Genomic DNA, 11648 nt, shown 5'->3' with positions numbered 1-11648 from the left:
GTAGCGTTACGATTTCCCTTCACTGGAACTAAGGGGCCTAGCCCAAACCATGAAAAACAGCCCCAGACTATTATTCCTCCTCCACCAAACTTTACAGTTGGCACTATGCATTGGCATGTGCCAAACCCAGATTTGTCCGTCGGACTGCCAGATGGTGAAGCGTGATTTATCACTCCAGAGAACGCGTTTCCACTGCTCCAGAGTCCAATGGCGGCTAACTTTACACCACTCCAGCCGACACTTGGCATTGCGCATTGTGATCTTAGGCTTGTGTGCGGCTGCTCGGCCATGGAAACCCATTTCATGAAGCTCCCGACGAACAGTTCTTGTGCTGACTTTGCTTCCAGAGGCAGTTTGGAACTCGGTAGTGAGTGTTGTTTCAGCACTTGGCGGTCCCGTTCTGTGAGCTTGTGTTGCCTACCACTTCGCGGCTGAGCTGTTGTTGCTCCTAGACTTTTCCACTTCACAATAACAGAACTTACGGTTGACCGAGGCAGCTCTAGCAGGGCAGAAATTTGACGACCATCCTATGATGGTGCCACATTGAAAGTCACTGAGCTCTTCAGTAAGGCCATTCTACTGCCAATGTTTGTCTATGAAGATTGCTTGGCTGTGAGTCCGATTTTATACACCTGTAAGCAACGGGTGTGGCTGAAATAGTCGAATCCACTAATTTGAAGGGGTGTCCACATACTTTTGTAAATATAGTGTAAGAACGAAAGTGATTTTTGAAGGGTGATATGGTGAGTGACAGTTCGAGACCTTGGGACAATAAGGTTCTATCTGCATAAAGAATAGTTATTCTGAGATATTGAGCATTAACGTTTTCACATCCCATATCTCTGAACTGTTTTGTAGTGAAATCGTCTTTCATAACCCATTAAAGTCCTCAACTTAAAGGTACCTAAAGTGCAAAGTATCAAAATCCTAAAACCTGGCCTCCCGAGTGGCACAGCGGTCTAAGGCACTGCATCGCAGTGCTTGAGGCGTCACTACAGAACCGAGTTCGATCCCAGGCTGTGTCACAGCCGGCCGTGACTGGGAGACCCATGAGGCGGCGCACAATTGGCAATGTGTAGTCCGGGTTAGTGGAGGGTTTGGCCGGCCAGGATTTCCTTGCCCCATCGCGCTCTAGCGACTCCTTGTGGCAGACGCCTGCAAGCTGACTTTGGTCGCCAACTGGACGGTGTTTCCTCCGACACATTGGTGCGGCTGGCTTCCGGGTTAAGCGAGCAGTGTGTCAAGAAGCAGTGCGGCTTGGCAGGGTCGCGTTTCGGAGGACGCATGGCTCTCGACCTTCGCCTCTCCTGAGTCCGTAGGGGAGTTGCAGTGATGGGACAAGACTGTAACTACCAATTTAATATCACGAAAAAGGGGTAAAAAGTACAAACAAAATTCCTAAAACCTTATGGCTCTGAAATGTCAATCTGTGTTCAGCCATAAAGTTCTATCTGGCACCGAATGTTACAATTATTTCAATAGAAAAGTACACGCATTTATTGATTAAATCAAGATAATATCCTTCCTTCTTTCTAATCACATCATCAAATATATTAATTAATGTTCATCAAACATTTGTTAAAGCGATAGTTCCCTAAATTGACAAATATACTATATCCTATGGATAACTAGCAACATTGTGAAAGCTCTGGATGAGTAAACAGATATATTTTCTGGTTTCTGACACCCAAAGTCAGTAAACTACTTGCTAGTATTGTGAAATACTCCTTCCATGGAGGTTTTTGTATTGATATAGAACAAGACAAAACAGCAATGCCTCTCCTAAGGGCCTTAAACATGCTCTAAGGCACCTGTATTTATTCGTTTTTACCATAAAGAGCTTACATTATGGCCATTCTTCTGTAAAAGTGGTGGAAACAATCTAAATCATTTAAAAAGAGGACCAGAACCTATGATATGAATAATCAAGGACTTGGGACTATAAAGTTATATCGGCAAAATCTACAATTTTGATGTACATAGTGTACAGTTGAATCATTGAATGGCTCATGAACTGAACTTTATATCTGTGTTATTATCTGTAAATGATTCACTATGTACATCAAAATTGTACATTTTGCCGATATAACTTTATAGTCCCAAGTCCTTGATTATTCATATCATAGGTTCTGGTCCTCTTTTTAAATGACTTTTTCAGAAGAATGGCCATAATGTAAGCATAAGGTATCCTTACAGGAAAACAACCACTTGCTTTAAAGTAACTGTCCAGTGTTTCCAGAGTTCTATTAAATATGACTTACAGTGCCTTCAGAAAGTATTTCAGGGGCATGTTTGTGTACAATGTCTAATAGCTAAATACATTTGGGGAGAGGGGTGCACACAAACTTAACCCACTAGGCACAAACTGGTTAAATCAAGGTTGTTTCAACATATTTTGTCAATGTATTGTGATGTGGAATCTACAGTGCCTTCAGAAAGTATTCACACCCCTTGACTTTTTCCATATTTTTTTGTGTTACAGCAGCTGAATTTAAAATTGATTAAATTGAGATTGACATTTTATGAATTAGTAAAAAATGAAAAGCTGAAATGTCAATAAGTATTAAACCCCTTTGTTATGGCAAGCCTAAATAAATTCAGGAGTAAAAATGTGCTTAACAAATCACAAGTTACATGGACTCATTCTGTATTAAATAATAGTGGTTAACATGATGTTTGAATGACTGCCCCATCTCTGTACCCCACACATACAATTATCTGTAAGGTCCCTCAATCGAGTAGTGATTTTTAAGCACAGATTCAACCACAAAGACCGGGGAGATTTTTCAATGCCTCACAAAGAAGGGCAGATTGGTAGATGTGTAAAAAAATATCCCTTTGAATATGGTGAAATTATTAGTGTTTTATTTTTCATTCTTTTTTAAATGTTAGAATGTATCTTCCACTTTGACATTAGAGTATTTTGTGTAGATTGTTGACCAAAACTGACAATGAAATCAATTTTAATCCCACTTTGTAACACAACAAAATGTGGAAAAAGTAAAGGGATGTGAATGCTTTCTAAAGGCACTGTATAATTATTTACAATATGAGTGAAATAGTTTTCCTTTCAAAATATGGTAATTATCTATGTTAAAAAGCAGCTTTTCTGTGTTGGATTGGTGCGGGCGTACCCCAACAACAGAATGGCGTGGGTGTATATCGGTCATAAAAAATATTCACGCAAGTAGACCACTGATTGGTCAGCTCATCCTCCTCAGGATGACATCCTCCTCTATGAGGAAATAGAAAGCATTTTTGCAACCTTCTGTTTGAGATTCAAGTTTGAGCACAGGAGGTTGGTGGCACCTTAATTGGGGAGGACGGGCTCGTGGTAACGGCTGGAGCGGAATAGGTGGAATGGTATCGAATACATCAAACACATGGTTTCCATTTGATGCCATTCCATTTACCCCATTCCAGCCATTATTATAAGCCATCCTCCCCTCAGCACCCTCCACTGATTGAGGTGGGGTTTTTGAAGTGATTTTTCTATAATTTATGCTTTGGCCACAAATACGAGTATAGGATGAGTCAGCAACATTATTTGGGTATGAACTTTTAAAAGTGAGGTTTTCACTGGACAGTTACTTTAAAGGTTCTACAGAACTTCTTCCGGCAGTTTGAAAGTGCATTCAGTATACAGTTTTATGCTAAAATAAAGCCTATTGTAAGGACTCAAAGCTAATCAATTAAGTCAATTGATTAATGCAAAATTCTAATGTCATATTTTTCAAACATTCAGTCACTTGTTGATTAAAGGAATATGAACTAGAGTAGACAATGGGCTGTGCTTAAATGTTTTAAATTTTATTCCAGGCCATCAGTTAAAGGTGCACTATGCAGAAATCGCTCTGCCATTTCCTGGTTGCTAAAATTCTAATAGTTTGCCTAATTTCAGTTTGTGACAAAACAAGCAAGTATAGTATAGAGAATCATTGTACCATCTAAACTGCTGTGAAATATACTGAACAAAAATATAAACGCAACATGTAAAGTGTTGGTCCCATGTTTCATGAGCTGATATAAAAGATCCCAGAAATGTTCCATATGCACAAAAAGCTTCTCTCAAATTTTGTGCACAAATTTGGTTACATCCCTGTTAGTGAGCATTTCTCCTTTGCCAAGATAATCCATCCACCTAACAGGTGTGGCAAATCAAGAAGCTGATTAAACGGCATGATCATTACACAGGTGCACCTTCTGCTGGGAACAATAAAAGGCCACTAAAATGTGCAGTTTTGTCACAACACAATGCCACAGATGTCTCAAGTTTTGAAGGAGCGTGCAATTGGCATGCTGACTGCAGGAATGTCCATCGGTGCTGTTGCCAGAGAATGTAATGTTAATTTCTCTACCATAAGTTCTCTATTCTCGTTTTAGAGAATTTTGCAGTTTCTCCAACCGGCCTCCAACCACAGACCCCGTGTAACTACGCCAGCCCAGGACCTCCACATCCGGCTTCTTCACCTGCGGGATCGACTGAGATCAGCCAATCGGACAGCTGATGAAACTGAGGAGTATTTCTGTCTGTAATAAAGCCCTTTTGTGGTGAAAAACTCATTCTGATTGACTGGGCCTGGCTCCCCAGTGCATGTTGCGTTTATATTTTTGTTTAGTATATATTTTCCATAACCAAAAAGATTGTATTTTCAACTGGTGTACAAAACTGAAAATAAGACACAAAAACGAAACTTAAGAACGGGAAGCATAGAAATAGCACACATAGAAAAGTTACAGTCTTGTCCCATCGCTGCAACTCCCGTACAGACTCGGGAGAGGCGAAGGTCAAGAGCCATGCGTCCTCCGAAACACGACCCTGCCAAGCCGCACTGCTCGCTTAACCCGGAAGCCAGCCGCACCAACGTGTCGGAGGACACTCCGTACAACTGGTGACCGTGTCAGCGTGCATGCACCTGGCCTGCCACAGGAGTCGCTAGATCGTGATCGGACAAGGACATCCCGGCTGACCAAACCCTCCCCTAACCCGGACGACGCTGGGCCAATTGTGCGCCGCCTCATGGGTCTCCCGGTCACGGCCGGCTGTGACGCCTCAAGCACTGCGATGCAGTGCCTTAGACCGCTGCGCCACTCAGGAGGCCTTAGACTTGCTTTCAATGGGAATGACAGATCTATACCTAACATTTCTATGTGAATTTTGTTGGGTTGCCCAAAAAGTTACATATTGCAGCTTTAAGATTTAAATGAAGGGAATAAAATGGATCCACAAAAGACAATGTTGTCTAAAACAGCACCCAGGCAGCCTAGCGGTTAAGAGCATTGGACCAGTAACCGAAAGGGCCGACCAGGTGAAACATCTGTCGATGTGCCCTTGAGCAAGGCACTTAACTCTTAATTGCTCCTGTAAGACGCACAAGATAAGAGCATCTTCTAAGTGAAACTTCTTTTTTTAAAGTAAAAAAAATAAAATCAGGCAATAGAAGAGGTATAAAATTATAAAATGAGAAATATAGAACCATTCTTTCTGAACTAAGTGCAAAAAGTAACTTCAGACAAAGACAAAATGTGAACAACACAAGTATGGAAAACACTTGTTGTAATTGTTTGAGGAAATTAAAATGAAATTGTGCAAAACAAAAGTGCATAAACCTGTAATTGGTTTACTTTGTCTCGCAGTTGTGACAGATGTAGATCTCCTTCAGTGTAGGCCTTGTGTGCCCACCCATGACTGAACAAGCATTGCACCCAGATCTGCCCTGGCATAGATGAGCCTAAATCTACCCCACAACTTCCTGTTCATCCTACTTAGTTGCTCTCTTCTGAGCTCTCTTCATCACCACCTGGTATGGCAACTGCTCGACCTCCGACCCCAAGGCACTACAGAGGGTAGTGCGTACGGCCCAGTACATCACTGGGGCCAAGCTTCCTGCCATCCAGGACCTCTATACCAGGCAGTGTCAGAGGAAGGCCCTAAAAATTATCAAAGACTCCAGCCACCCTAGTCATAGACTGTTCTCTCTGCTACCGCACGGCAAGCGGTACCGGAGCGCCAAGTCTAGGTCCAAAAGGCTTCTTAACAGCTTCTACCCCCAAACCATAAGACTCCTGAACAGCTAATCATGGCTACCCGGACTACGCTGCTGCTACTCTGTTTATTATTTATGCATAGTCACTTTAACTCTACCCACATGTACATATTACCTCAATTACCTCGACTAACCAGTGCCCCCGCACATTGACTCTGTACCGGTACCCCCTGTATATAACCTCCCTACTGTTATTTTATTTTACTGCTGTTCTTTAATTATTTGCTTTTTAAATTGTTTTGTTAAACTGCATTGTTGGTTAAGGGCTTGTAAGTAAGCATTTCACTGTAATGTCTACACCTGTTGTATTTGGTGCAAGTGACAAATAAAATGTGATTTGATTAGATTTTTTGCCACACTGTTTCTCCAAGCTGCGCTATCACTATATTCTGTTTTCTCCTCCTCCAGGGCACCTTGACAGGGGTATCGGTTAGAATGGTGGTCGTTCTTCTCCTTCGCCTTGGGGAAAGGTCGGACAGCTACAGGGCTGAAGTTAGCCTCTACTAATCCGAGAGTGGAAGACTCCTCTCTCATCTCTAACATGTAGGCTCATGAAACTTAATTTGAACGTACTTTACCTGTTGTCCGCTGAGTTTGTCCTTATGTAGGAGGTAATCTGAGCCAAAATATCCACAGAGTAGTGTTATTACTTTCAGTACGCTGGTCTGTATGTCGGTTTGTATTTTCAATGCTGACACAATTCGCACGGGACTTGCACAATATGTCAACAATGGCCAAATTTAACCGAAGCACAGACCAAACGTTGTCCCACGCAATCAGATGGCACATTTCCCAAGCACTTTCAGCTGATTGAGAGGGAACAGGCTTTGGTCGACAACATTCGGTTACATTGGGTTATTGTTTACATATTGTGCATCACATGGAATGCATCAGGACATGGGATATACAAGCAACAGAACCTACCGGCGCCACAAAAGTCAGGTAAACAACACTTTCCTGTGGATACCCCATCTCCGCTTCCTACCACCAAAAGGACCAACAGCACGGAAAACCGGTAAAGTACGTTTAAATATCAATGTATTCAACATTCTGTCTTGTAGACTATTGCGTCTTTTTTACAGTGACTTCTTTCAGACTGAGATCCATGGCGTAACCATGGTAACGGTCTGATGTTTAGACAAGGCTGAAGTCATCTGTGGGGATGGATTGACTCAGCGCAGAATCACAGAAGAGATCTTCAGGTGTAGATGGATCTGAGACAGCGTGGAGGTGATCCCCAGAGGTGGAATGGGCTTGGACCTCCCCCTGCCCAGGAGAGACAGACCGCCCCGCAGGACTTGCATTGACCTCCACCCTGGGCTGGGCCTGTGGAGAGACACCATGGCCCCCTGGTGCTGCAGCTGGCTCCTCTGTGGCGGCGGGGGCAGGATGACCTGTTACAAAAGCCCGTGAGAATTTGGCTTCTGTAAAGACAGTAGGGTTAATGGCCATATCCGGTACAGTGAAACCCAGCCATGACGTTGGCTGGTGTTACAGCAGATGGTAGGGCTGTTGCCACAATTCCTGGTATGTCGTATTTGGAGACCGTTCTGCCAGGGTACGTCTTTATCCAGCAATCAATGGCACTGTTGATGTATCTCCTCTGGGGGCCGTAAACACTTCGATCCAGCATTGACCGCTAGTGCCGTAGTAACCAATGTTCCTCTCTCTGCAGATGTCGTTGGTCCGACCTGCTTCCTCTCTCTGTTGGCAATGATTTTGTCCGGCACTTGGTCTGTTGCGGTGCTGGTCTCATCCATGTTCCACACATCTTTGGCCTCAAAGTGGTGGCGGCCCAGAATAGTAGAAAGGTTGTTGAAGAACTGAGACACGTTCGTTGCATTGAAACTTGTCCCCCTCAATAGACTGGTGGCTTGAGGCTGTCGGATGGAGAGGCCGGGGTGCCTTTTGAGGAAGGAGGTGAACCAGTCTTTCCCTGCCATCTCCTTGGTGGCCCAGGTCTCAGGGTACTTGCAGCGGTAGTGTTGGGCAAGCTGGTATGCAAGTCTCCGCACCTGAAAAATAAAGACAATATTAATTATGAACTGTTATGAACCTCTATATGACCTTTTTAAATCTTATAGGTAATCAACTACCAGCACTATTGTAAGCTTACCTCTTTATGACTCAATCCAAAGTATATATCTGCAGCCCTCAACAGATACTCCTTCAGATTATTCTCCTGCTCCTGACTAAACACTCTGTTGTGGGCTCTGTATGCTGGCAGTCGGGCATTGGCGCTATCCTTTTTCCTCCGACAGTACCTAAACAAAGTAACATGGCATACACCATGTGCTTTCGCTGCACTCCTGACTGACTGGCCCCCTACCAGCACATCTTGGGAGGCTCTCTCAAATGTCTCTGGATGAAACAGACCTCTGTCTGTGGTTCTGACCCTAACTCTGGGCATGGGGAGTATATGAGTTTTTTTATACGTGGTGCTGGCTTTAGTACCGGGTTTCCTTAATGTTGAGTTGGGATCCAATGGAGGGTTTATGTCAAATCCTACTGGATCGCTGCTTACAGCTGAGCTGTGGCTGGAGACATTGTCTTGATTATCTGGAGGGTCACTGGTAATGTTGAGGTGGGTCACAGTGCCAAAAGGTTTGAGATCCAATGGTTTAGAGTCACGCTCTCTCTTTTCCACAGTCTCGGTTTGGGGAAGACTCAAAAGTGGGTCCTCCTGACCACAATCACTTTTCACACAGGGAGGAGTGAATATGAACTCTATGATGTCAGCCTCCATCCCTTGAAGATGCCCTGCCACCTGAGTGGTCCCGACTTCCTCCTCTTTAATCTGTATGGGCTCTGGGTCATCCGTCCCCAGACTGGACTTCCATTCCTCCTGGTCACAGTGCTGCTGCACAGGGTTAACCTCCTCCTCGGAGACGGTAAGAGAGAACTGGAGGGAGTCTGTTCTACATAGTTTTATCTCCGGTGTGATCCGCAGCAGTCTGCGTAGCCTGTCATTCTCCTCTTTAGATCTGGAAATCTCCTCCTGGTACTCCGCTAACACTTTCTCTACAGCCCCCATAATCTCTACGGCAGCCACTGTTAAACGCGTATTAACAAACACACTCAAAGACTGTAATTTAGCCATTTTCAGTGGACTGAGAGTTAGGTATTCAGTTAGCTGCGTCTAAAATCCACGCAAGGAATGACCATATTGCAAAAATAAAAACAAAGCTCCCTCCAATTCTACTTCCGTGTTGTCTTCTTCTTTTGTGTATGTCAGTGGGTGTCAAGCCCCGAAACGAAAAACAGCGCCGCAAGCTGGATATAGTTCTGAGCTGGAATAGAAGAACAAAAGTGTTTTTATAGTGTGACATGGTGAGTGGCAGCAGCTAGGTTTCCATCCAGATTTTCATGCGAAAATGCCAAAATCCGCATTTTCCAGCAGACACGATGATATGGTGTGTGGTCCTCCCACTACAATTTGGGAAACCATGCAGTTTATTAGGCTACAGATTAAATAAATGATGATGAACTTCTCAGGGTGGTGAGTGCACGGTGATCTTGATAACCTACTCCTTTCCAATAAATATTGAGGGTCTTATTCTGGTGACATGATGATCGATGCTTGACTGCCATTTGACAAATACAAATATTCTAGCTCTTACCCATAATAATTTCATCATGTAGACTAACCTACCCGTACAGCCTAGTTGACCTTACCCGCAATGTATCTGCAAGTTTTTGTTGCAAAACTATTGATAGAATTGAAAATGCGGTGAAAACATATCGAATTTTAGATTTTTATTCGGTACATGAAAACTTAAGCGGAAAAGTACATTTTGTGTGCACTATGTCATAATGCACGGATTTTTATCCACAAGTCCATTTGGTGGAAACACACCACTGGTGGAAAATGCTCATATTTTCATTATGCGTATTCTAGAATATTTGCATGAAGATCTGTCTCCAATTGCATGGAAACCTAGCGAGTGACATAGTGGACAGTGTATTGATATCATGGCTGTAACTACATATCAGGACACCAAGGTCCAGACCGCAGTAATCTTTTCTAATTTGAAAATAAATAATTACAAAAAAAAAATGTGTACAAAATAAAGAAAATCAATTATGGGTCAACATCTAGGCTAAATATTGCTCCCAGCGTTGATCAAAACTCAGATTACTTATACAGTTGAACTCGGAAGTTAAATACACCTTAGCCAAATACATTTAAACTCAGTTTTTCACAATTCCTGATATTTAATATTTAATCCTAGTAAAAATTCCCTGTCTTAGATCAGTTAGGATCACCACTTTATTTTAAGAATGTGAAATGTCAGAATAATAGTAGAGAGAATGATTTATTTCAGCTTTTATTTATTTCATCACATTCTCAGTTGGTCAAATAATAATTGCCACTTAGCAGATGCTGTTATCCATTTAGCGTCTGCTAAATGACTAAAATGTAAATGTAATGTTGCTTCAATATATCCACATAATTTTCCTTCCTCATGATGCCATCTATTTTGTGAAGTGCACCAGTCCCTCCTGCAGCAAAGCACCCCCAAAGCATGATGCTGCCACCCCCGTTCTTCACGGTTGGGATGGTGTTCTTCGGCTTGCAAGCCGCCCCCACTGACAAAGAAATGATCAGTCTATAATTTTAATGGTAGGTTTATTTGAACAGTGAGAGACAGAATAACAACAACAAAATCCAGAAAAACACATGTCAACAATGTTATAAATTGATTTGCATTTTAATGGGGGGAAATAAGTATTTGACCCCTCTGCAAAAACATGACTTAGTACTTGGTGGCAAAACCCTTGTTGGCAATCACAGAGGTCAGACGTTTCTTGTAGTTGGCCACCAAGTTTGCACACATCTCAGGAGGGATTTTGTCCCACTCCTCTTTGCAGATCTTCTCCAAGTCATTGTTTCGAGGCTGACGTTTGGCAACTCAAACCTTCAGCTCCCTCCACAGATTTTCTATGGGATTAAAGTCTGGAAACTGGCTAGGCCACTCCAGGACCTTAATGTGCTTCTTCTTGAGCCACTCCTTTGTTGCCTTGGCCGTGTGTTTTGGGTCATTGTCATGCTGGAATACCCATCTACGACCCATTTTCAATGCCCTGGCTGAGGGAAGGAGGTTCTCACCCAAGATTTGACGGCCCAGTCCATCGTCCCTTTGATGCGGTGAAGTTGTCCTGTCCCCTTAGCAGAAAAACACCTCCAAAGCATAATGTTTCCACTTCCATGTTTGACGGTGGGGATGGTGTTCTTGGGGTCATAGGCAGCATTCCTCCTCCTCCAAACACGGCGAGTTGAGTTGATGCCAAAGAGCTCAATTTTGGTCTTATCTGACCACAACACTTTCACCCAGTTCTCCTCTGAATCATTCAGATGTTCATTGGCAAACTTCAGACGGGCATGCATGTGCTTTCTTGAGCAGGGGGACCTTGCGGGCGCTGCAGGATTTCAGTCCTTCACGGCATAGTGTGTTACCAATTGTTTTCTCGGTGACTATGGTCCCAGCTGCCTTGAGATCATTGACAAGATCCTCCCGTGTAGTTCTGGGCTGATTCCTCACCGTTCTCATGATCATTGCAACTTCACGAGGTGAGATCTTGCATGGAGCCCCAGGCCGA

At 43.3% G+C, this 11648-nt stretch overlaps 1 protein-coding gene across 1 annotated transcript; it reads right to left on the bottom strand.

Annotated features, from left to right (window-relative positions):
* Positions 1-6328: 6328 nt before the first annotated feature.
* Positions 6329-9250, bottom strand: zgc:113274 (uncharacterized protein LOC552925 homolog). Its single transcript, XM_041849762.2, has 2 exons — positions 8164-9250; positions 6329-8062 (listed from the first exon to the last, which is right to left on the bottom strand). The coding sequence occupies exons 1-2, from the start codon at positions 9145-9147 to the stop codon at positions 7625-7627; spliced, it is 1422 nt and encodes a 473-aa protein (XP_041705696.1). The 5' UTR covers positions 9148-9250; the 3' UTR covers positions 6329-7624.
* Positions 9251-11648: the final 2398 nt, after the last annotated feature.

The sequence above is a fragment of the Coregonus clupeaformis genome, chromosome 26 (assembly GCF_020615455.1).
Source record: "Coregonus clupeaformis isolate EN_2021a chromosome 26, ASM2061545v1, whole genome shotgun sequence".
NCBI lineage: Eukaryota > Metazoa > Chordata > Actinopteri > Salmoniformes > Salmonidae > Coregonus > Coregonus clupeaformis.
Note: the sequence above shows the minus strand (reverse complement) of the source record. Positions and strands in the feature narration are given on the sequence as shown.

Bases quoted from the DNA above. Each gene is read 5' to 3' on its own strand.
- zgc:113274 (XM_041849762.2), bottom strand. From the start codon at position 9,147: ATGGCTAAATTACAGTCTTTGAGTGTGTTTGTTAATACGCGTTTAACA. The intron at 8,063-8,163 runs GTAAGCTTACAA...TTTATTTTTCAG, and splicing joins TTGGATTGAGTCATAAAGAG to GTGCGGAGACTTGCATACCA.